We start from the raw sequence: 26,076 nt of genomic DNA on the forward strand, positions 1-26,076 counted from the left end.
GCGAACATTTCACAGGTGCACGGCAGAAGTCAAAGAGTTAAAGTATTTGCTTCCTGGAATACTTACAATAGCGGATGGAGCTGATGTGCTATGATTAGCTACCAAGTATTACAGAGGCAGTATATTTTTATTTTCCAAGTATTAAATCAAAATTTAAGAAATCCCCAAGCCTTGCATGGTGGCACATGCCTTTAATTCCAGCACTTGGCAGGCAGAATCACATGAGTCTCAGAGTTCAAGGTCATCCTGGTCTACAGAGTGAGTTCCAGGACAGAAGAAGAAGAAGAAGAAGAAGAAGAAGAAGAAGAAAGAAGAAGAAGAAGAAGAAGAAGAAGAAGAAGAAGAAGAAGAAGAAGAAGAAGAAGACCTATCTTTAAAAACTCACAAAAAAGAAAAGAAGAGAGAGAGGTGGAGAGAAAAAGGAAAGAAGGGAGGAAGGGAGGGAGGGAGGAAGAAATGCCTATGCAGCAAAGTAAAAGAACGAAGACTTAATGACTGATGAATATTTGTGAACTTCTGTAATGAAAGACCTAAATTCTCTCCTATTAATTAACTATTAAATAAAGTTATCATCCTTATTAATTAAAAATACTTAGCAAGGCTGTTAAGTACAAGGTTAACATATAAAAGTTGATCTCATTCCCTCCAAGCATGGTTGTACGTACCTGTAATCTAGTATGTGGGAGATGGAGGCAGGATCATGAGTTCAAGGTTACCCTCAGCTACTTAAGTGAGTTTGAAGCCAGCCTGGACTACATTAAACTCTGCCTTAAGAAACAAAATAAATAAATAAATAAAAATTAAATAATTTTCTGTCAGTCATGTGCAGTTAGAAAAGCCAACATTAGAAACCTGGACAATTTTAATTGTAACAAAAATTTACATCTAAGAATAAATATAACCAAATATTATTGTTTTCAGCTCCATCCTTTACCTGAAAATTTTAATTTTTGAGAGATGACTAAAATTCCAATGTGCACACATGCCACATTTCATTATCCATGCATCAGTGGATGAACATCCAGGCTACCCCCTGACTATGGTGACGGGAGGCACAGTGACCGTGGGTAGTACCTCCATAGTAAGATATAGATGTCTCTGAGGGTTTGCCCAGAGTGGAACCGCTGGACCCTATGTTAGATCTATACTAACTTTCTGAAAACCCCCATGCTGATTTCCATAACAGCCTCCAGTTTGCACTCCCACCAATGGTGAAAATTGTCTCCCTTTTCCCATATCTGTGCCAACATTTCCTATTCATGTTCTGTTTTGTTTAGGGGAATAAGGTTGTTTTGTTTTCCTTTTTCTTTTATTTTAGTCATTCTGATTAGGGTAAGATGAAATCTCAAAGGGGTTTTAATTTTTCACTTCCCTTATGGCTATGAATGTTGAATATTTTTAAAAATAGTTTTGAGCTGATTGTACTTCTTTTGGGATTCTCTATTTAGTTACGTGCCCCATTTTTAAAATTGGGCTGCCTTCTTGGTGTTAAAGTTTTTTTTTTTTTTGCATGTTCTAGACATTAACACTATCAGAAATAAGGTTGCTAAACATTTTCCCCACCCTTCAGTCTGCCTATTTACTTAAAGGTGCCCTATACTGGAGTCAGATTCAGAGTCCTCATCTGTGCCTACAGCTTGAAGCGCATCCTATCTTTCCATCTTTAGATGTATTTACACTGATGTAGTCTTAGAGGTTGGGAAAGTTAGGAGCCATTGGGGGGATATTTCAAGGGGCGGAGGACAGAACACAGATGATGTGAAGAAGGAAAGAGGAGAAACGGAGGTTCAGTGAGGAGGCAGACGGGAGGACATACAGAGGAGTCTCAAGAGGAACTCACACTAGAGACTTGGGAAAAGCCGTACTGACTACTGTAGACGCTTCATGAAATACATAAATCAATTCACTAACACAGTGAAGCAGCTGTGTTTCACGCTAACGGGTGGGTAACGCCCCTCTCAGATGCCATAGGCTGGTAAACAAAAACCCCGGTCCCAGTTATGGGTTACCAGACCAACAAAGCAAAAGAAGAAAGGAAAAAAGAATTTCGCCGTGGAAGCTGCGGTGTGACTTCCTTCTTTAGTCCTTCCATCTTGACCTGCAAGAGCCGACTGCCATGCATCATCGGTCTGCCTCGAGGCCTCTCTCCTCCACCACACCAGCAGCAATGAGCTCTCGCTTGACTCCCTGGGCCCCTGGACCTCCCGTGTCATGGAGACACCACAGCTCTGGCTATCCAGCTCCCTCGACCTCCCGTGTCATAGAGACTCCACAGCCCTGGCCCCTGGACCTCCCGTGTCATGGAGACCCCACAGCCCTGGGCCCCTGGACCTCCCGTGTCATGGAGACCCCACAGCCCTGGCTTCCTGGCCCCATGGACCTCCCGTGTCATGGAGATTCAGCAGTCCTGAATCTAAAGGTTCCCACCGCTCTCCTGCTCCAATGGCTCACACAGATGTATCATCTGTCTGCATCGATGGATGTTGGGGTGGGCCATCCACAGCCCGGGTCCTGGGCCTGGATGCCAGCTTTTCCCTATTGTCTACAGTCCCTACCCTTACCCCCTACAGGTTTACACACACACACACACACACACACACACACACACACACACCGGGCATGCTCTCCAGTACTGCCTCGACCAGTCCATCCATCACAGCCTGCAGGAATCTGTCACAAGTTGCCGGGCCAGTTCTTTGCTCAGGCCCTCGGTCCAGCTCACACTCACACCACCAGGGCCAGTTGCACTGTCTTGCCCAGCCAAGGGGCAAGAGCCCTCTTATCCGCTTGCTGTAGGGACTTGCATCTTTTTAAACTGTTGATCAATAGGGCCCCATAGATCACTTCAAACATTCCAGGCTGTGGCCATTGCTCTTCTGTGCCCTTCAGAACTTTATGGTAAGGCTCTATTGCTAAAGACACACATAACTGAGTCATAGGAAATGGAGAAATTAAGCTGGTACCAACTTGGAAGTTTCATCCCCACTGCCTAGCTTCCTTGCTGCTGGAGGGGGCTGTGCTCACCACTGGGGGAGAAAAATAACCAATAGTCTTACCCAGCTGTGAACCCTGCAAGCTACAATGACACTGGCCTGGAAGGATATGCCACTACACAAGAACTCATGCCTGCCACTGTTAACTGGGCCAAGAACCCATGGCTGTGTCCATCCTCGACCCTAGGAGGCACCCTCCTACTGTTAGTCTACTAATGGAAACGGTGTTAGACTGTTCCCTGTGCTCTTTATAGCCATAGACAGTACATCCCTCAGCCCTTACCAGTGATACTTCTCTTCGCAGTGTATGGCAATTAATAAAAATATTCACAACTGCTGAACATGCAGAGAAAAGGGGACTAGAGAGTGCTCAGCCCTAACTGGGACATGTATATCACATTCCCCGCCCCTACACACACACACACACACACACACACACACAAGGCTTAGGGCTCATCTGGAGAGTGAAGAAAGATCGTAAGAGCCAGAGGTAGTGGGTACCCACTGATAAGCAGTGTTTTCTGGCCATGGCCACAGCGCCTGTGCAGACACCATCTCAAATGTCTGTAACTGCATACACAGATCTGAGCAAGATCCAGGGTCCCAAAACTCCCAGCATGGATGGGAGAGGAGCTTTTGGAGCTCCGCCGCTTGCCGAGGAGCTGTTGGCATTGAGAACTGCAGTGGGAGGGGGAGCACATTTTCCTCAGGAATGTAGGTGGCCCTGTATGCATGCACATAGCGACAGACCTGGAGCACTGTGTGAACTCAGTGGGCCTAATAAAAGAAGTGAAGTCGAGAAGGGAAACTGGGCAGGGCATAGGGGAAGAGTTGGGGGGCCTGGGTGGATCTGATCAAAATATAGCCTATGTATGTATGACATTCTCACACAATAATATATATATACATATATGAATTTCACATATATAATCAAAAAATGAGCAAGACCTTTTGGAATGAAATTGTATTTCATAAGAGGTATTAAAAGATAACCCATGCCAACACTGTGACCCAAGCTAGAGTCATCTGAAAGGAGGGAACCGCAATTGAGAAAATACCTCTGTAGGGTCAAACTGTAGGGCATTTTATTAATCAGTGATTAACACGGTGATTGATGAGGGCAGGCCCAGCTCACTGGGGGTGGTGCCATCTATTTCTCATCTAGGACCATCAGGGCAAGTGGTCCTAGGTTCTGTAAGAAACCCTCCTGAGCAGGTAGTGGTGGCACATGCCTTTAATCCCAGCACTCGGGAGGCAGAGGCAGGTGGATCTCTGTGAGTTTGAGGCCAGTCTGATCTACAGAGCAAGTTACAGGACAGGCTCCAAAGCTGTCTTTGGACTTTTCTTCTGACAGAGAAACCTTGTCTCGAAAAACAAGACAGAAAGACAGAAGGAAGGAAAGGAAGGAAGGAAGGAAGGAAGGAAGGAAGGAAGGAAGGAAGGAAGGAAGGAAGGAAGGAGGGAGGGAAAGAGGGAGGGAGGAAGCAAGGAAGCAGCCCGAGCAAGTCATGGGAAGCAAGCCAGTAAGCAGCACCTCCATAGCCTCTGTATCAGCTTCTACCTCCAGGTTCTTGCTCTGTCCTGACTTCCTTTGATGAACAACAGTGATCAGTGATACAGAAACATAAGCCAAATAAACCCTTTCCTCCCCTTCGTGTCTTTAGTCATGATATTTCATCACAGTAATGCAACCCTAAGACTCAGAGAACACAACATCGTTAATAGAAGAATTAAAGGCAGAACAAAGATTCCGTTTTCCCTAAATGAATCTGAAAACTTCAACTTAATTCAAGCTGAAAACATGATTGCAGCTTTATTAGCAGCAGGGCAGTGTGGGCCCCTGGGTTTCAGGTCAGCAACAGAAGTGTGTTTCCAGCATTGGCAGTAAAAGCAGAACAGGCTAGCAGGCTCCAGCCCAGATGTGAGCAGCTTTCTTGGTCTCCAGGCAACTTTTTCTACTCCAGTGTATTCTGTCAGTCCTCTCTACACTTTGGAACTGGTTCGTGCATTCAACCCTTCTCTGCTTGAAAGATCTTGAATGGTTTCCAGGTTGCTTTGCATCATCTGGACTATGTTGCATTATTAGGAGCGGTGGGCTGCGTCCCCGGCACCCGGCCGCCCGCATGGCTAGCTTATGCCCGAAATAATTACATGGAAACTGTATTCTTTTAAACACTGCCTGGCCCAGCTAGTTCCAGTTTCTTATTGGCTAGCTCTTACATATTAATCTAACCCATTTCTAATATTCTGTGTAGCCCATGAGGTGGCTTACCAGGGAGGATCTTAACCTGCATCTGTCTGGCGTGGAAGAATCATGGCGACTCTCTGATTCAGCTTCTTTCTCCCAGTATTCTCTTCTGTTTACTCCACCCACCTATGTTCTAACCAATAAAATGGGCCAAGGCAGTTTCTTTATTATAATTAACCAATGTCCTTCCTCCATCAGGACTAGACATTGGTTTGTACAGAGAACAGATGATGCCCTGGCCTGAATATCTGTGCCCCTCATAATGCATTGCCAAAGTCCTAACTCCCAACATGACTGGGAACATGGGAGGTTACTGGGGTTCATGAGGTCATGAGTATGGGCACTTTGTAAGAAGAGATAGTGGTGGCTCTCACATTCTCCAGTGAGTACGCAGTGAAATGTCATTCATCTGTAGGATACGGAAGGAGACTTCATAATGCAGGCTCTGTCAGCATCTTCATCTTGGGCTTCGTACCTTTCAGAACAGTGATAAATAACTCACTGACCAGTTTACATTTTACATTGCAGCCCAGGCTCACTGAGACATCAGGCAATAAAATATAAATGCCCCAATCCCTGTGTTGGAGTTCAAAGTTCCCAGAATGAAACTACAGGCGGAGATGAGGTCTTTCCAGAAGAGGCTGAGGGAAAACAAGGCCTTTAGGAAACAGCATCCTCCATGGTCCCTGCATCAGTTCCTGCCATCCTCCATGGTCCCTGCATCAGCTCCTGCCTTCCAGTTCCTGCCTTGCTTGAGTGTCTGTCCTGACTTCCCTCAGTGTAAGCTGTAAGCTTACACTGTAAGCTGTAAACTGAAACTGTAAGCTGAAACAAACCCTTTCTTCCCAGGTTACTTCAGGCCATGGCATTTTTTTATCATAGCAGTGGAAACCCTGGGACAGCCTTCTCTCTTCAGGTCCCGTTAGTTTTATTTTGCCTATTTCACAAGAGGAGAAACAGCTTTTTGTTTTGTTTTACCATTTATTTTACAAGTATAAAGTCCAGATGAAGAACTAAACAGTAATCCCAGGAATTGGATTAATATAAAATGTTTAAATAATTCAGGTCAAATGGCTCCTTTATTTTCCCTTAGCAACTCTTTATCATTCCACATAGTTGCTTGAAGGCATAAGTCACGAACAATGCCACACCAGTTTGGAATTATGATTAATAGGGTGGTATTTATTTAAAGAGGAAAAAACTTATAGATCACCGTCCCAGACAACAGCCCTCTGTGCAACCAGGAAGGGAGTCTAGTGGCTGGCGGAGCAGGAAGTGAAGAGAGCTTTTTTAAAGGGAGAGAGAGACCACGCCCCAATGGGCTGGTATCTCAGCAGCTATTGGTTGGAGGGGAGGAAGGACATCCCGCAACAGTTGCTTCTCAGACTTAGCTCTGCAGGCATAGTCCTTCATCAGTTCTCAAACACAAAGTGATACTCAAAAGCAAACTTCCAAAGGAAACAAAGCAAACTTATGATGAAATCATAACCAGGAAAACACCCATACCCAAGAGAAATGCTTGGTAAATCTGAAATGCATTAATAGATAAGGTTACAAAATCATTAGTAATTGCAATGTCCAAGATGTTAAGCTATTTGTAACAGACCTTAGAATAAAGTGAGGCTGAAGAGACCATTTTTAGTAAATAAAAATAAAAAAAAAATAAACTAAAAGTTATATTACAATGAGAAATATTTTTAAGATTTATTGATCTTTATTTCATGTGTATGACTGTTTGGTCTCCACATCTGTCCATACACCACTTGCATGCAGTGCACACAGAGATGGGAAGAGAATATTGGGTCCCCTGGAACCTGAGTTCCAGATGGTTGTTAGCAACATTGCGAGTGCTGGGAACCAAACCCAGGTCTTCTGCAAGAGCACTAAGAACTTTTAACTCCTGAGTCATCTCTCCAGCCACCATATATGATCTCTTAAGAGAACAGGAAGACACACGAGTTAACATTGGCAACAGAGCCAAATGGACCCTAAAGCCAATCTCCCCAAATGCTGGGCTAACTGCACAATGTGTATATGTGCACACCACCATTTCTCCATACTGTCAAGTAAACCTCCAGAGAGAATTTAGTAACTCTGGGAAGAAAATTAAAATATTGGCCCCTGGCAGATATAACTGACCCAAACCTTGCACCTTCAAGTGTGCTGGAAAGCAGGTCATCCTTTGTAATTCTGGCTTCTTATGGTTTTCTTATGAAGGCAAACATCCTTTAACAAGGCTTTTGTGAGGGAGATTCACAAACAAGGAAAGAACATCAGAATTTAAATGGTTTTGTTTTTTTTAAAAAAAAAAACTCATAAAGCCCGGTTGTAGCATGTCATACTCAAATTCAAGAGGCTGAGGCAATCGTGACCTTGGAACCAGTCTGGGTTACAGTGTGATATACTCTGTTCTTAAAAAACAAAAAGAAAAGAAAGAAGACAGAAGAGGTGAGGATGGGGCAAGAAGAAGAAACAAAAATTCTCACATACACCCTTCCTAGCTGATGGTCCTTGAAGTAGTCCTTGGGTTTGGGAGCACTGGTACCCATGGAGATGCCTACTCCATGATCTCTCAAACCTGTGTGATGGCAAGGAGTGGGTAGGGAAACCAACGCAAAGAAAAGCCAATGAGGAAGAAATAAGCAACAATCCATGGCATCAAAGAACTAGAATTTTCAGACTGGTTTATATCTCACTGGCTTTTACAAAACAATTTTTTTTTCAAACTTTCTCACAGCATTTTTTATACAGATACACAACACCTCTCTAACAGAAAGTCGCCGATGTCAACATCCCAAGTGCTGGGTGCCATGTAAGACTTATTGATCACCATCAGAATCCCCCAGGTTAATCACTTCCGTGTTTTCCATCTCAATGTTCTCAGCTGTGGGCAGGGCTTCGCCTGAGCCACCCTTCTCGGCTGTGGGAGGGGCTTCGACTGAAACCACCTTCTCGGCTGTGGGCAGGGCTTCGCCTGAGCCGTCCTTGTTTTCTGGCGCCTTCTCTTCAGTCTTCTCCCAGGTAGATGCCAAAGGTTTGTTGAGGGTTTCGGGGAGCTTCAGCGACAACAGTCCACTCAGTATGGCCAGGATCCCAAACAAAACCTAGAAGAAATGTTACAATAAATAAATAAATAAATAAATAAATAAATAAATAAATAAAAAACAAATAAATAAATAACAAAGATAGTAAGTGACACACAAAAAAAGAAATGGACCCTTCTGAGAATAAGAACTTACTGGACCCTTTTCTCAGGGGGCAACAGAGTTGGGGCTGACATTAAAAGTTAGTGTCTTTGGGCCCTTGCTGAGGTCTTTAAGCTACTTGTGCTTGGGTGGGAGTTCATTTTAGCATCATCAAGACTTAATCTCAGCTCAGTCATTCACAAACCATGGAGGGTTTCTGGCCAAGAAGCGTCAGCTCCCGCTTGCATTAGTTCCCTTGTAGGCTCTGTCTTAGAAGCTGTGGCAGAGAAAAAAAGCCCCTGGATTTCTTTCTAGACCCCAGAGTGTGCAGAAACCAGGTGCTGAGCCCCGAGGTCATCGGCCCTGCCGTATCATCCAGAGTTTGGGAGTTCCTGACCCCTGGAAAAAGACCACAGACTTAATCCAATTATAATTAAAGGATTTATTGATTACTGCTAGCAATCTCTGCGCCAAGCAAGATTGCCAAGAGAAGGGGGGGGGGGTGAGGGAAGGGTTTTTAAAGGCGAAAAACACAAAAACACCTTACGTATCCACTCAAGCAAATCAAAAGCCATTTTACTCTGCCAAGATTAGGTAGTCAGGCAACCCGAACATCTGCATAAGCAGGTTACAGAGCCAAAAAGCAGTCAGCCATAACATAACAAGCAGATGGTCACGGCCGAACATCTCTGGGTGCGGGTCACTGAGTCAGGGTTACTGGGAATTTGTCTTTCAGGGACGGAGTCAGAGACAAACAGGTAGTGGGTACCAAGCTGGATGGTGAGCATAAAATAGAGTCTTTTTAGCCATCACACCAGTAAATGATGAGGAAGAGGGACAAATGCATAAATGAAACTTACAATGAGTTAGAACCTCCAGAGATTAGGGGAGAGAAAACAAAGAGAGTGAAAACGGATCGCCGCGTGCATGGCACTGTGAGGAAGTGTGCAGCCGGTTTCCCGGAAAAGTTCAATGTTTTTGAGATGGTATCTCACTGTTCAGTCTAGGCTAGTCTCAAATCCACAATACTCCTGCCTACACCTCCAGAATTCTGGAATCCCAGGCAAACTCCCTCACCATGCCATGTAGCAATAATTGCAGGCCAGACAGCAGACAAGCCCCAAGTCCCCAATTCTTCCTCCGCCTGCTGCCCCCAAAACTCACGCTACCCCACAAATTTCAAAAACACCCCAGCAGGCTCCTAACTCTCCAGCCTCCCGGTCGGACAAATCCCTCCATTCTAGTCAGACTCTAGTCCCTCACTTACCCCTCAGCCACCTTGTCACCCTCCAGCAGTCCTCCCTCCTTCCCACCTTCACGTGACCATTTCCGTCCTGGTGGCTGTTACACACTCTGCTTGGGTTCCTGTCACTTGGCACCTCTGGGATCTCGTGTAAGTGACTTAATATCCCGGCTCCTCGGTTTCCTTGTCTGTAAAATGGGACTACCAACAGCACTCGCAGGGGCTGATAAAATAGCTCAGTCAATAAAGCGCCTGTCGCACGAGTATGAGGACTGGAGGGCAGATTCCCAGCGCACATAACAAGCCAGGCAGGGTAGCAGGCACCCATCATTCCAGCCCTGGGGAACTGAAGACAGCTGGATCCCTGGACCACTGCCTGGCAGCCTAGGCGAGTCAGTAAGCTCCAGTTCAGTGAGAGAGACCCTGTCTCAGAGCACAACGCCGAGGACCAGCAAAGTGGCTCTGCAGGTATAGGTGCTTGCCACACGAGGCTGACAACCTGAACCCAATTTCCAGAACCCACGTAAAGGCCGGAGGAGAGAACTGGCCGTACAGAGCTGCCCTTTGACCTCTGCACACAGGCTGTGGTGCGTGCGCCCGTCTGCACACACCGTACGCCCACAAACAACGTCTTTAGAGGGTGGAGAACAGTTGAGGAAGACGCTTAGTGACGACCTCTGGTCTTCACACATCCAACCCCTGCGCATGCACTGCCGGGAACACATAGACAGCACACACAGAGGGTAGTACCTGCCCGCAAGGACTGCTAAGGTATTTATGTAAGTAAGGCTGAACACCCAGCTCATCATAAACAATACACACGTACAGCTGCCGTTACCGTCTTATAAAACACGCTCAAGGCTCTGTCACTTCTGTTGTGACATCCTATCAAGAAGCACATGTGTTTGGCTTCCCTTGCCCAACTCGTTCCCCAGGTCCTCCTGCGTTCCCCTTCTCAGCTCTCCTGGTCCTGGGCCTCTGCAGCTCTTCCCCCACACACTGATCCCTTCAGCCCTCTCCTGGCTTCCTCTTCCAATCACATCTTAACATCTTTGCTCCTGGGCTCTGTATCTCCGAGCGAGCGCACTGGAGGAGTACCCACCTCAGGGCCTCATCCTAGCCATCGGACAGACGCCCTGCCCACATCACATTGACAGCTCTTTCTTCCACACTGGCTCTCCTCCTGGGATCCCTCCAGCTTTTACAGTGACTTCTCCTGGCCTCAGACACACACCAGGTCACTGAGGACCACCAGAAAAGGTGGATATGTGGCTTTCACACTCTTCTGGACTATTTGACATCTGCCCAGGCTCTGTACAAGTTATTAGCCACAGTACCTATGCCCAGTGCTCCTTTCCCTCAAAACCTCTGCTTTTCTCTTCCTTGTGCCTGGTGTGCGTGTGTGTGTGTGTGTGTGTGTGTGTGTGTGTGTGTGTGTGTGTCCCTGTATCCAGACAACGTCCCTTTCTGCAGGAAGCCTCTCTGAACCGAGCTTGGGTTAGCAGCCCCGTGTTCCAGCAATATCTCTGGCAGGCAATCTTAGCTCTTCTGCAGTCTCCACCGACTGGAAATCTTGGGGTACAGGCTGTCTCTTTCATTCTTGCTCTGTTTTACCTAGCAGGGTAGTTAGTTTAGCATCAACACTGAAGATCCAATTGCTGCCTTCTCTGCTCCCTGCCCACCTAGAAGTACCTCCTCCACCGCATACCACCAACGTGCACAGGACCAAACCACAGACTGAACCCTGTGAAGCTGTGAGCTGAAGTAATTCTTTCCTCCCTTAAAAACAGCAGCAACAACAACAGCAGCAGCAACAATTTGCCAAGTGAACCTATGAGCACAGAAAAATGAATTCATTGGTCACCCTTTGTTCGATTAAGTAATGGCCAATAACACAAGCACCAAAACAAGTGATCCTCTTCGAAGGAGAAAATAAAAGCTTCTCAGCTGGTGTTTTAGTGAAAACACTGGCTCCCCAGCCAATTTTACATCAATGAACAAACTGAATGGGGAAAGCAATCATGCTGTGAAACTCATCCCACAGAGCAGGCAGAATCTATTGCACCCACAAAGGCACATTCGCAAGAGGCTCCCATAAACATGGATGAGTCCCTGCAGCCAGACACTGTCTAGGAGAAGGGAACTGGCCCTCAGGGCAGGAAGGGAAGGGGGAACTGACTGTAGCCACATTCCCTTTAGCACCAATCTCTTGTTTGGTTGACTTAATGTAACAGAGACACAGTGTGTGGGCTGGTGTCCGAGCTCCATGTCTTAGTCAGTGTTCTATTGCCATAAGGAGACACCATTACCAAGGCAACTCTCACAAGAGAAAGCATTTAATGGGGGCTTGTTTACAGTTTCTGGTGACACACTTCCAACAAGGCCATAACTACTCCAACAAGGACACACCTCTTAATCCTTCTCAAGTACTGCCACTCCCTGGTGACTAAGCAATCAAACGACGAGACTTTGGAGGTTGTTCTTATTCAACCCACCACATTCTACTCTCTGGCCCCTTGTTCTTATTCAACCTACCACAATGGCCCCCATAGGCCTGTAGCTGTGAGAGCTCCCCTGCAGGCTTTACAGCAGGCAGGGATAAAGGATCAGAGCAAGGTAAGAATGAAACTCAGCTCAGGCCAATTTTATTGTAGCCAGCACTGGATCTGGACTCTAGAGCCTGGCCCAGATCAGTTTAGCCACATTTATGTACAACCACAGTTTTGAGGAAAAAAGTATTCAGATAACAATTAACTTAGTCCCACGAGTGGAACAACGCTTAAGCAATGTTTACATTGACATTCTCAGCAAAGCACATAAGCTCAAGATAAGGGTCTAAGGAGAATGACCGAAGTAAACAGAATGCCTGTGGGAGTCAGGACTGGCCTGGCCCAAAGATAACTTATACGTCACCTTGGCTTTTGTAAAGCACAGGTGACATCACTCGTAAGAATGGGTTTATGGTCTAAAAGCAACGCTCGAGATTTAGGGCAAAGGGTCTAGGATAAGTTAAACCATAAATTCTGGACGATATGGGCAGAGCCTGTCTCATCAGCAGGTTGTAAAACTACAGCATTCCTGGCATTCCAGGAAGATCAGCTCCATCCTACTCCACTGAAGAGGAGCTGTGTGTTTAACCTTCCTGGCTTCTCCAGAGCTTATCTGTGTGCACAAGACATCTTGCCTCTACATGTAGCCATGCCACAATATAAAAACTCAATCAGTCCAACTGTAAAAGTTCCCATAGTCGATCCCAGTCTCAACACTCAAAGCTTCTTCTGGTACTCATGGTAATCTGTAACCTCACACACATCAAAACCAAGAAGATCACATACTTTTAACATATAATGGCACAGGATATACATTATCATTTCAAAACGGAGGAGAGGGAGCATAGTGAGGAAATACTGGACCAGAGCAAGACTGGAAACCAGCTGGGCAAACTGCACACTCTGTATCTCCATGTCTGATGTCAAAAAGCTCTTTGGAACCTCCTTCTAACTTTGCCCACTGTAATACGCCTTTCTCTTGGGCTGGTTCTACTCCCTGTCAGCAGCTTCCCTTGGAAGGTATTCTATGGCTCTGGCATCTCCAACACAATCCAGGATTCACCTTCACAACTGCACCTCAGTCAAATACATTTTCATCAGATTCTATCTTAGACAATTTCCTTCACTGTTTAAACTTTCATTAAATTCCTTTTCACAAGTTGGAAAACTTAGCTGGGTGGGGTCTTGCTCTGAAGTCACCACTCCCTTTATTCCATTTAGCATTAGGCTTTTCTTTAAACTTTTTATCTCTTTGAGTACTGGACTTAGCTCCATTACCTGGTGCTCCTTTTCTCCTCAAACTGTACATTTTATATTTTTCCTTGCTCAGTTTGCTCCTTTTCTTTATAGAGCTACTTAAGAATGGTCACTAACAACCATGAGAAACAGTCAATACAAGGCTGTCTTGAAATCTCCTTTGCCAACACCATGAATCCAAAACTCTCCCATTTATCCTCAGGCAGCCACATTCTTCACCAAAATATCACAAGAAAAGAAACCACTCACTAATTTTCTTCCAGTCTGAAACCTCTTGAGCTGGGCCATTATAATATGCATTGCTGTGGTGGAATACTATTTTAAGATGTGTTGTTTTTGCTGCAGAATATTTAATGATGCAAAGTAAAATAAATAAATTTAAAATAAATTTAATTAAAAAAAAAAAAAAAAAATAAATTAACAAAAAAAAAAAACAAAAAGGAAAAAAAAAAAAAAAAAAAAACAAAAAAAAAAAAAGAAAAAAAAAAAAGAAAAAAAAGAAAGAAAAAAAAAAAAAAAAGAAGAAAAAAAAAAGACAAACAACCAAAAAAAAAAAAAGAAAAAAAAAAAAAAAAAAAAAAAAGATTAAAAAAAAAAAAAAAAAAAAAAACCAAAAGAAAAAAAAAAAAAAGAAAAATTAAAAAAAAAAAAAAAAAAAAAAAACAAAAAAAAAAAAGAAAATAAAAAAAAAAAAAAAAACAACAAAAAAATAATTAGAAAATAGAAAAAGGACCCCAAAAAAAAAAAAAAAAAAAAAAAAAAAAAAAAACTACACACTGCTCTCAGCAACATTGTCTTCCACAATCCTACTAGTGTGGCCCATTAAGCCCTACTTAAAGTGTCCAACTGCATTCCTAATCCAAAGTCCACATTCTGCCAGCAAGCATCATAATCAGGCCTGTCACAACAATACCCCAACTCCCTGGTACCCACTTCTGTCTTAGTCACTGTTCTATTGCTATGAAGAGACACCATCACAGTGGCAACCCCTATAAGAAAAAGCATTTAATTTAAGCTTCTTACAGTTTTGGAGACGTGGTCCATTATCATCATGGTGGGGAGCAGGTGGCACACAGGCAGACATCGGGCTGTAGAAGCAATTGAGACTTCTACATCCAGATCTTTATGTAAGCAGCAGGAAGAGCGAGACATTGAGCACCTCAAAACCCATCCCCATTGACAGGCTTTCTCTAACAAGGCCACACCCCTAATGCTTCCTATAGTGCCACTCCCTGATGACCAAACATTCAAATATAAGAGCCTATGGGAGCCATAAAGATGGTTTTTTTTTTTTTGATCTTTTACTCTCTGGGGGCCCACCACCCAGCTCCCAAATAAACACACACAAAAACTTATTATTACTTTAAAAACATAAAAGAATGCAACACATCTTTGCATCATTCAACAGATGTTCCACAGCATAAACAAATGTCACACATCTTTAACTCATACTTTACCACAGGGCTATCTTATTCAAGGGCCATACTCTGGCTCCTTTATGATGACAGACCTAGGTTAATAATTATTTTCTGCAAGTCTTTCTCCTTGTTTGTAAAGGAAGGAAACAATATGTCCGTTTTACACAAAAATTAGCATCAGCAAAGCACTTAAAACTAAGTCCACCTAAGCATCTGTTAAATGAAAGATCCTTTTTATTCTACAGCCCTTAAAATGCCCTTGCAAATATCCTCCCATACAATTATTTAGTTTTTTGTGTGAATTTATAGCAGTTTGCTTTTATGAATTTGTCTGTCTTCTTTTGTGAGTTTGGCTGCTTGTTTTAAAGAATATTTTGATCTCCCTCCCCTCCCTCTTTCCCTCCCTCCCTTCCTCTAAGATACAAGGTGCTAGCTTAAAGGAGATGCTTTCACAAAACCCCAAGCCTTAATATCCCTGAACACCTCTGCACACCAGGTGGACATAGTCTTCATTTTTCTATAAACAAGTCCTCCCAGGTCTTATTGCACTTGAAACTTGCATGGCTAACTTTATTCTAGTCTGTCTGGCAAGCTATCAATGACTTCAAGATCACTTTGATCACTAAGAGCGTGGTACTTAGTGTAGTGTTTCTTGTACCACTGTAATTGTGGGCATCGATTTTCACCAACATGGCGTACTGCGTAATTCTCACCGCTTCACCACTAGACTGGGCAATTACTGGCAGGGATGACCAATTCCACTTAACTCATCCGATCGGCTTCATGATTTATTTTGTACCCTAGCAAATGCTTTTCACTCTGCACAATTTGGAGCTTAGAAGTAGCTCATCTCCCTTATCATGTTTTCTGTACCTGCCACTTTCCTTTAATATTTAAGTACAGGATATAGTCCTCAACCAAGAGCCGCTGCCCATGTATCCAGAGTAGAAGAAAGGCAAGTCACAGTGACCAAAGCTATTTCTCAACCTCAGTCATCTGGTCAAAGAGGCTGGGCTCCAGTACCAGAAGCAGACCGGACTGAGCATTTGCTCCAGGGAGGTGGGTGACACTCCAAAAGGCCACTGATTCCCAGAGAAAAATCCACATTCCACTTGTGCATACAAGATGACACAGGTGGGACTCCACACTGTTTTCTTCTAAGGTCACGCTAGTGTTTCTTACAAAAATACATTAGTATGGAGCTGAAGAGAAAGCACAGTCAACAAAATGTTCTCTACACACACCCAGACTTCAATTTGCTCCAGAGAACCCACACAGAAAGGCTAGAGGTATTAGGGCATGTTTGTCTTCCCATCACTGGGGAGGCAGAGATGGACAGATCCATGGGAGCTGCTACCCATCCAGCCTAAACTACTTGGTATTGCCCGGGTAATGGGCCTTAACAGCCTCAAAGATGAGTGGTTCCTGAGGAACACGTGAGGGTGACCTCTGGCCTCTGCACACATATGCATGCACACACGTACACCACACATACACACACAATGGGATAATTAAAAGGCCATGTCTAAGTGTGCTTGAGGTCACTATCCTTGACTAAAAGTGTAAAACAGGAGGAGGATAGACATTAAATTGCTGACCAGCTCCAATGATATCCAGACAGAATAGTCACAACACTAGCTACAACATGTGTCTGCAGCTTGGAAGAGAGGAGAGAACTTAGCAGAGTGTAGGAGAGGCTCGTCGGAATCCTGGAGAAAGGAGCAGGCAGAAAAAGAAGCGGTGCTTTAAAAGGCCGAGGAGTTTAGAGGGGCAACTGCAAAGAGCATCTGGGGGAAAGAGACCATTATGCTGAGAGTCCCAAGTCTGGGATGCAGTGTCCCACCCATCCCAGGTGGGAGCAGCACCACCGTACCTGCTCTCCGTCCTCCCCAGCTTCATATTCCTCCTGATTGGAAGGGCCAGGGTCACCCAGGTATGATCCACCCACTTCCCAGCCTCTCTGTTCCTCTGTGTGACTCTGAACACAGCTGTTCTCCCTCTCCAAACACAAGTCAACAGCTCACACTGCCAGGGCCACAAGAATCCAAGAGGGTAGCCTCGTCCATGAAAAGCCTCTCAAGGCACCGCAGGGAGCAGGCAGCCTCCAAGACTTTCCCAGAGCAAGAGGCCCACTGTGGGAGGGCAGAGGCAAGGTTTGAGCTAGGTAGTGGGGCAGACACCTGAGAGCTGACACAAGGCAGAGCTCCGAAGTGCTGGTGGCTCCAGGCTAGAAGCAGAGTGGGGTGAATAATAACTCAGAGGGACTGAAGACAGTCAGCCACTCCCACTTCCCTGCTTACCCACTAGTGAGCTCTCCTGTTTCAACAAAACTCCATTATACTGTGGTTATATTGGTCTCCAAAAACAAAATCAGAAATGGCAGAATCGGCTACCCTGTCTCTCTGCTATCCCTATGTCTACTGGCTGTCCCGCCTCTCTGCTATCCCAGAGTATATTGGCTGCCTGCCTCTCTGCTATCCCTGTGTCTATTGGCTGCCTGCCTCTCTGCTATCCCAGAGTATATTGGCTGCCTGCCTCTCTGCTATCCCTGTGTCTATTGGCTGTCCCGCCTCTCTGCTATCCCAGAGTCTATTGGCTGTCCCACCTCTCTGCTATTCCAGAGTCTACTGGCTGCCCTGCCTCTCTGCTATCCCTGTGTCTATTGGTTGTCCCATCCCGCCTCTCTGCTTTCCCAGGATCTATTGGCTGCCCTGCCTCTCTTATCCAGTGTCTGTTGGCTGCCCTATGTCTCTGCTCTTTTAGTGTCTATTGGCTGCCCCGCCTCTCGGTTATCCCCAGTGTCTAGACAGTGATAAGGACCTGTGGCAGGACGATCCAGACTTGGTTGGTGAAAGGGATGATGAAGCTTGCCATTCGTGACACCATGCTGCTGCTCCCCACAGCCAAACACCTGAAAACACCAGAAGAATTAAGACACTGGTAGCAACAGTGGAAAAGCAAAGCAAAGGGGTGCCGAGGATGATGGATTCACCACCTGCCACCCCCTTCTCACTCTCCCACAACAATAAAATTCGGAAATAAGTCAGACATTTCCCAAGTCAGCTAAGACTTCTACCGTCATTTGTGAAACAATTGTGTATATGAGCATGTGTGGAAATAACCAGGCTAGCTAAGGATAAAACAATTATGTTTTATTTATTATAAGGGGAAAACTCACTAAACAGGAAACAACAAATCCAAGCACAGCAATGTCCCACAGGAAAAGGTGCAGAGAGGGTGCACATGGAGGGGCACACCTTTTTTTACCTGGGTCCCAGTAAAGCCGCACCTTAACTAAGACCCACCTCTTAAAGGTTATTGGTTAACAAAGCTTTCCCCATCAAGCACGCAAGTAAGAAAGACATAAACTATCTTTAATCTGCTGTTTAAATGAGGCCCATAGGTATACAGACCCAGATTTATGTCAAGGACTAGACAGATTTGTTTAGGGTAGGGTGTGGTAACTTGAAATAACAAAATATTTGTCTATAGACTGCTCTATTAATGTCAAACAAGCCTTTGAGATTTTATTTTTTTGAAGAAGGCAGGTTTTTGATCCCCTGGAGCTACAGTTATAATTTGAAGTTGTAAGGGCTGATGTACAGGTTACCCTTTGACTCAGGATATAACTCAAGAGGAAAATGTAGAAAAGGTACTATAATTTCTGCTAGGTCTATTCCTGATATTTGACAAAGTCTCAATTTTCCTTTTAGAATTAATTCAGAGACCTTTTCCATATAAATTTTTAAGTTTTTACTTGGTTTATGTGGTAAAAAGATCCATTCTAAGATAATATCTTCCCTTTGTATTAAAGTTTCTGTAGGGGAATGTTTGGAGGGAAATGTGACCATGATGCAGTTGAGATTCAGACCCACATGATTCATGTGTGCCTCTGATAATTTCTTTTCAATGAAATCCAGTTCTTTCTCAGCTTGGTAATTCCCTGGGACTATGTAAGTCTTTGTCACCATCTAATGTTTTGATTAAATGAATTATTGGTGAGGTTTTATTCTAGAAGTGGGCCACAGATTAGAAATGTCTTCTACCAAACTTTGGAAGTCATTAAGAGTCTGCAATAGATCTCTTCTAATTTGCACTTTTTGTGTTCTAATTTTCCATAAACCTATTTTATAACATAGATCATTGATAGAATCTCCTCTTTGTATTTTTTTCAGGAACAATTTTTAATCCCCAATGAGGCAAAGTTTTCATTACTTCTTCAAACTTCTTTCTAAAGTATCTACATTTGAATCAGATAGCATAATGTCATCCATGTAATAGTAAACTATAGACTCAGGAAATTGCTTACAAATCATTTCCAATGGCTGACTCACAAAATATTGGCGTAAGGTGGGGGCTATTTAGCATTCTCTGTGGGAAAATCTTTCATTGATATCTTTTATCAGGGTGAGAATTCTCATAAGTAGGCACTGTGAAGGCAAATTTTTCTCTGTCCTTTTCTTGTAAAGGTATAGTGAAAAAGCAATCTTTTAAATCAGTTGCTATAAGAGGCCATCCTTTAGGCAATAGAGAAGGCAAAAAAAAAAATTCCAGATTGTAGAGGACCAATTGGTTGAATCACCTTATTAACAAGCTCTTAGATCTGTTTTCCTTTTTCCAGATTTCTTTTTAACAACAAATACAGGAGAATTCCAAGGACTGGTTGATTCTTCAATAGGCTGAGAATCTCATTGCTCCTGTACCAGCTATTCAAAAGACTGCAGTTTCTTTATTGTTAAAGGCCATTGTTTAACCCATACAGGTTTTTCTGTCACCTATTTTAAAGGTAGAGCCATTGGTACCTCTGAGAGTTTGCCGATTATTGTTCTGTGGCCATTCAGGCAGTACACAACCACAGAACAATAACCTCAGCCTCTTCTCTCAAAAACTCTTCCACTAAAGCTGTGGACTATGGCCTAGTACAGCTGAGACTAGATGAATCCAATAATATGGAGTAACCTTATTTCTTGAAGCCCATGTCTTTACCAACTCCCTCACATATGGTGAATGTATGCTATAAGACACTACTGCTTGCTTAACATCTTTTAGATTATACATATAGGTTTCCATTTACATGCTGTATATCCTTTTGGGTATTGAGTATTTGGTGGCTTTTCAGAGGTAATAACAGCATAAGTAGCCAAAGCTCTTGGTAAGTCATATCTGACTCTGAGAGGTACTAGTGATGCTCAATCTTTACTACCGCCTTTTGCCTATACCACCTCTCTTTGCTTACCTGTTCTGACAAGTTCCTCAATAGATTCAAATCTTTTTATCACTGTCTTTTATAAAGTCTGAGTCTCTTGACCTGTGGATACTTCTAATGATTTTATCAAATCAATTAATTTCTGGTTCTCATTCTGCACAAGTGTCCAACTTTTGACATTTTTCCACCCTTAGAGAGAATTGCATGTAGATTGCCTTTCAGAAGGGATGGTCTGTCTGCTAGCTTGTCATAACTTTTTTACAGATTTTCATTGTCAATTTCAACAATATGACTCCTTTTGGATAATCTCTCAGTACCATTCTATAAGGTTTTATAATCCACTGATATGGATTGAATTTTATCTGACAAATTATGGTTATCGTTTTCAATGGTATGACTCCATCCATACAACTTCTCATTACTAGTCCATAAAGTCTGTATCATTTCTAAAAGTTTCTCATTCTTGACTTGTATCATTTCTTTAACGAAACAATAGGAATTATAAAAATGATAACAGCTATGGCTAAGAATGTGTAAGTCCCAAGCAGGTCATACACCTCTCAGAATTCCAACCATAATAGAAACAAAAAGGTTATTAAATTCTTGGATGGGGCTATATCTGTAATTATCTTAGAAGTAGTTTACAAATTGCAAAAAAATATATAGTTAGCAGATGACTTACTTCTGTTAAAACATTGGTTTAGTTGAGACTTTTAAGGTATAATAATGATGAGGGCCAGAAAAACCTGCAGACTTTCTAAGCAGAACTAAAATCAAACTGAACAGACTTTTGTTAAAAAAGAATTGGACAGGGCAGCCATGTGGCAAGCGGTTGCACATGGATTGCAATAGTCAGGGGAAGCTGTGGTAGCCACATGAGAGCCACACACACGGGGATGGGGACAAGTCATGGGACTACAGGAGCCACAGAGGCTGTAGGAAGTCATGTGGGTGCCCTATGGGGTGGCAGCAAGGGCAGGTACAGCAGCAGAGGAAGCAACGCCATGGTGGATGGGAGCTAGGAGCGCTAATGTTCCTCCCAAATCCAGGTGGCTAGGTTTGGATTTCAATTCCTAGAGCTGAAACTGCAATCCCAGCTCTGGCCTGGGCTGGTAGCTAAAAAGTCTTAGGTCAACAGCTTTTTCATAAATTAGTGCCCCAAATGTTGGCCACCAAATGAGAGAAATTGGGATTCAACCTGAAGATCTGAAAAGCAAAGCAGCCAGTCACTGGCTCTTACCTCAACCTCAGTCTGAAATGGAGACCCTGCCTCAAAGAATCTCAGAATGAGACTGTGTCTGGCAGCTGTTTCCTCCCATCTTACATTCCTCTCTGAGGCTGGGATTAAATGCATGCATCACTTGGATTAAAGGCATGCACCACCCAGTTTCTATTTCAAACTAGTGTGGATTCTTGGATTAAAGGTGTGTATCACACTTCCTCTTCTGTAAGGCTGAGCATTGGTTTGTTTTACTCTCTGATCTGCAGGTAAGCTTTATTTATTAAAATACAAATGAAATGCCACTATAACAGAGAAGGAGAAGGGGTGACCTCCACCAGGTTTTTAGTTTGTATAGACATGGTCAAAATAATTTTATAGAAAAAAAAGATGATATAAATATACATTTCAGAATCATAAAAAAGGTAGAACCTGACAAAGCAGTGATCCAGGAACAGGTAACAACACTCACGAAAAGCCAGCATCCAAGAGCTAATACCTGACATTCCCAGCCATTAGATAAAGTTACTAAACATCCCTGAACCCTGGACTCACCCATGCCCAGACCTGTTTGTCTGGCACCTGTCCGCCTATCTTTTTGAAATTCCTATATGGCCTGTTAGCAAAGGTAAGTGTGGGGGATTGGATTTCTGTAAATTTGGCTGTTAGAACAAAGAGAAAACACTATCATTCTAATGCCTCATGGAAGGTCATTTCCTTGCCCGTGCAGGAGGAGGTTACACTGCTGTGGTATTTTGGGAATGAAACTCATTTTAAAGGAAAAAATGCCATGATTTCACAAGATTTTTTGCAGAATTCACAGTGACTTATCCAAAAGACAAGTGTTCCTGCCATTCTGCTGAACTTATGGGTTCTCCATAAATTGTACACTTGTAGATCTATCTAAGAATCTGTCCGCTGTACATTTACTGTATAATACTTGTGGCTCCAACAGTAATTAATAGGGGAGGGACCAGCCCATGATGGGTGGGGCCGTCCCTGGGCTGGTGTCCCTGGGTTCTTTAAGAAGCAGGCTGAGCAGGCCATGGGAAGCAAGCCAGTGAGCAGCTCCCCTCCATGGCCTCTGCATCAACTCCTGCTTCCAGGACCCTGCCTTGTTTGAGTTCCTGTCCTGACTTCCTTCAGTGATGAACAGCAATGCTGAAGTGTAAGCCAAATAAACTCTTTTCTCCCCAACTTGCTTTTTGGTCATGGTGTTTCGTTACAGTGATAGAAACCCTAACTAAGAAGGATGCCCAGCTCAGGAATTGAAAGGGGAATGAGAATTGAGCTGAGAACTAGCTTCATGTGCTATTTTAGCAAAGCATCTATCTGCATTCTGTTCATGTTCTAAGAATTTACATGAGACCAGATGTAAAAATAATGGACTAATTCCATGACCGCATAACACTGAGTCGGTGGAAGGTTATTATTGGTTACTCTTCTGCAGATCTGTAGTTAAAATGAGCAAATAGGGCAGAAAGTAATCAAAAAATATGCAGCTTAGAGAGGAAAATAACTCTAGGAAGCTTACACTTGAGGCCAGGGCATGTTCTGAGAAAGAGGATGTATTAAAGAGATGCTGCCTGCTCTTCGCTGGAACAGGAAAAGTTACCTTGAGGGCAAGGCCCCCGTCCCAGGCTTGTGGACTGGGTGTGGACAGGGAGCCCCATGGCATTTCTGCCCCTGGAAAGCAACTGTCAGGGAAGTTTTCAACCAGCTTGAGCACGTGCAAAGGGCTGGAACCGTGGTCCACAGCAGCCGGCCTCCATCCGCAGCTGAAAGCAGAACTTGTCAGAGCTGTTTCCATGGCTCTGATCTTGGAATCATGAACGACACAAGATTGTGGGATGCCAGAGCCGTGGGGTATCTGCCAAGGAGTGCTGCATACAGGGGTGGAACCAGCATGAGAAAAAGAGAGGGGGATTGCAGGCGACAATGCTGGATGGGTGGAGCCACCTACGCTTTTGAAAATGAGTCTCGAGAAACAGGGCACGAAGCTACAGGATTTGGTGCTTGTCTAGCTGAATTTCAGGCTAGCTTTGGTCCAATCTTTCAGTTCACTATGCCTCAATTTCTCCCTTTGGGAATGGAAATGTCACTTTATGTCACCATATACTGGGAGTAGACAATTTGGTCTTGTTTGTTTGTTTTTACGGCGTGCCAAAGTTAGGAGATTTTGGACTTTTAAGCACTGTTGGGACTATTAAAGACTACAAGGACTTTTCAGGTTTGGCTAAACATCATGAGAAGGCCATAAACATTTTGTGGCCAGGGAAGGAATGTTGTGGTTTCAATAGGAAGTGTCTCCTGTGGACTCTTCTGTTTGAACTCTCGGTCTCCAGCTTGAGGCAGTGTTTAGGAAGATAGGGGATGGAGGAGGTAGAGCCTTGCAGGATGAAGGGCATCACTGGGGAAAGCTTTGAACTGAATCTAACACAGGTGCTCTGGCCCTGAGCAGCATCACCGGCCCAATGAAGATGGCTTTCCACATGAATCTTTTGAGTCATTGGTACTGCTGGGCATGGCTGTTCATGTTTGCAGTCCCGGCATTTGGGGAGGAAGCTGAGGCAAGAGGATTGCCACAAGTTTAGTCCACCCTGGCATACAGTGTGAGAGTCTATCTCAAAGGACCACTGCCAACAAAAAATTCAGTGGCACTTCATCTTTTCTAGGTCATACACATCGGTAAATAACTAACGTATTAAAGTGTGACACTCTTCTGAGAATTCACACGTAAGTAGTTTCACAAGTAATCTTAAGATGTTCGGGAAGCCTACAGAACTGTTAAAGATGACTTGTATTAAATATTCATATACTTGGCTCTCCTACCTCTCTCCCTCCCTCCCTTCCTTGTAGCACGAATTCTGATTGGTATTAGTAATAAAAACCCAGAGTCATATATAGGGTTTAGTGCTGAAGCTAAGAGAAGCAGAGAGGCCAGTCACAAGACATTTCTTTTACCTCTACCAGTGCTCAAACTGAAAGGGTGATCCTGTCCTCAGACTCTATCTGTCTTTACCAAACCTCAGACTGCAACTGTCTCCACCAAACCTCAGATTCCCCTTAGCTCCTGTCTCTTTCTGCCTTATATTCCTCTCTCCACCCAGCCATATCACTCCTGTCTCCACCTCCCTAGTTCTAGGATTAAAGGTGTCTTATCCCAAGTGCTGGGATCATCTTTCTATGAGCTCTGTTTCTCTTTTGTACCTATTCAATCTCGTGTAGCCCAGGGTGACCTTGAACTAACAGAGATCTGTCTACCTCTGTCTACCGAGTCCTGGGATTAAAGGTGCATGCCACCACTCCCTGGCCTTTAGTGGCTTAGCTCTGCACTCTGATCTTCAGGCAAGCTTTATTTGTTAAAACATAAACAAAATATCAGTACACTTCCTTCCTTCCTTTATTCCTGTTTTCCTTCATTGGCAGGCTTATTTTTGAGGACATGTACCTGTGGCTGTAAACTAACCAACTAACTAAAAGTAATAAAAAAAAATACCATTATATACATAATGGCAAAGCCAACCAACATAACCATTACTGTCTTTTTTTGCATATTATACACATTCTCTCAGCAGACACTGAAAGAACTCTGGGCTCTTAGGTTTTATAAGAAAGCAGCTGAGCAGAGGAAGCAAGCCAGTAAGCAGCCTCCCTCCATGGTCTCTGCATCGGCTCGGGCCTCGAGGATCCTCTCCTGTTCTCATTCTTGTTCTGTCTTCCTTCAGTGATGAACAGTGATGTGGAAGCGTAAGCCAAACATACGCTTTCCTCCTCGAGTTGCTTTTAGGTCACCGAAAACCTGAGACATGCAACAACCCAGAATAAAGGAGCCGAGACAAATGGAGACTCCAGCACCTGACCAGAGATCCAAAGGACCTGTGTCGTTTTCATGGGAAATGGCAGGAAGAGTCTTCCAAGATCTGGAAGGACCCCGGACTCCTGGATTGCTGAGACAGTCTCCAAGACAGCCAATGACAACTCAGAATCACCTTCATACTTAGCATCCTGCTCTCCTCCTGGAGGGGCTACGGGTATACTATGGACACTCAGGACTGAGATTGTGTATCAGATGCCTCAGAGGTGCTTATAGTGGGGGGATGTTCCTGATGAGGTAATCTCGGGGAGTCCAGGGACATGCTGTCGGGAGCTAAACATGTCCCCTCAAAATGCAGGTGCTGACGTGCTTACTCTTCCCTACACAATGTCTTAGACTTTGGAGACAAGGTCATTAAAGAAGAAGTTACGTTAAAATAAGGGATTCTAATTCAATAGAACTGGTACCCCATTAGAAGGCATAGAGCCACCCAGAGTGGCCACAGAGCTCAGACCTGTGAAGACATGGTGATGAGATGCCTGAGATAAGCCAAGAGTGGCCTCCAGTATCTGGACACTTTGACCGGAGGCTTTGTGCCTACTGAACCATGAGAAAGCATCTACTGTTTAGCCACATGCACCTAGAAAATTCATATGACCACCATCAGAACACCAAGAGGCACCTCTGAGAAAAACAGCCAGAGACAGCAGACACCTATTTTATTTGAGATTTGGTGTTAGGATAATAGTGTTACTTCATATTAATCCCTTAATTTCCTCGCTAATGAGTTTTAAACAATGCCTCAAAGTCAAAATTACCACCACCGTGTAATGTTCCCACAGCTCAGAGCTCTGGCGGACCATCCACGGAAAGAATGCAACTGTATTTAAAGATGGGGGACCACCCACGGAAAGAGTGCCTGTACTTAAAGACAAACATGA

The 26,076-nt window shown here is 44.0% G+C and overlaps 1 protein-coding gene across 1 annotated transcript in view; it reads right to left on the reverse strand.

The window, feature by feature from the left end:
* Positions 1-8,047: 8,047 nt before the first annotated feature.
* Positions 8,048-26,076, reverse strand: part of Slc22a16 (solute carrier family 22 member 16) — a 40,512-nt gene continuing 22,483 nt past the window's right edge. Inside the window, exons 7-8 of the mRNA XM_050137961.1 lie at positions 17,714-17,804; positions 8,048-8,345 (exon numbers count right to left, since the gene is read on the reverse strand). Coding sequence (XP_049993918.1) covers positions 8,061-8,345; positions 17,714-17,804 — 376 coding nt within the window. The 3' untranslated portion in view covers positions 8,048-8,060. The remainder of the gene's footprint in view (positions 8,346-17,713; positions 17,805-26,076) is intronic.

The sequence above is a fragment of the Alexandromys fortis genome, unplaced genomic scaffold (assembly GCF_014885135.2).
Source record: "Alexandromys fortis isolate MF-2015 unplaced genomic scaffold, M_Fortis_MF-2015_v1.1 scaffold_14, whole genome shotgun sequence".
Lineage (NCBI taxonomy): Eukaryota > Metazoa > Chordata > Mammalia > Rodentia > Cricetidae > Alexandromys > Alexandromys fortis.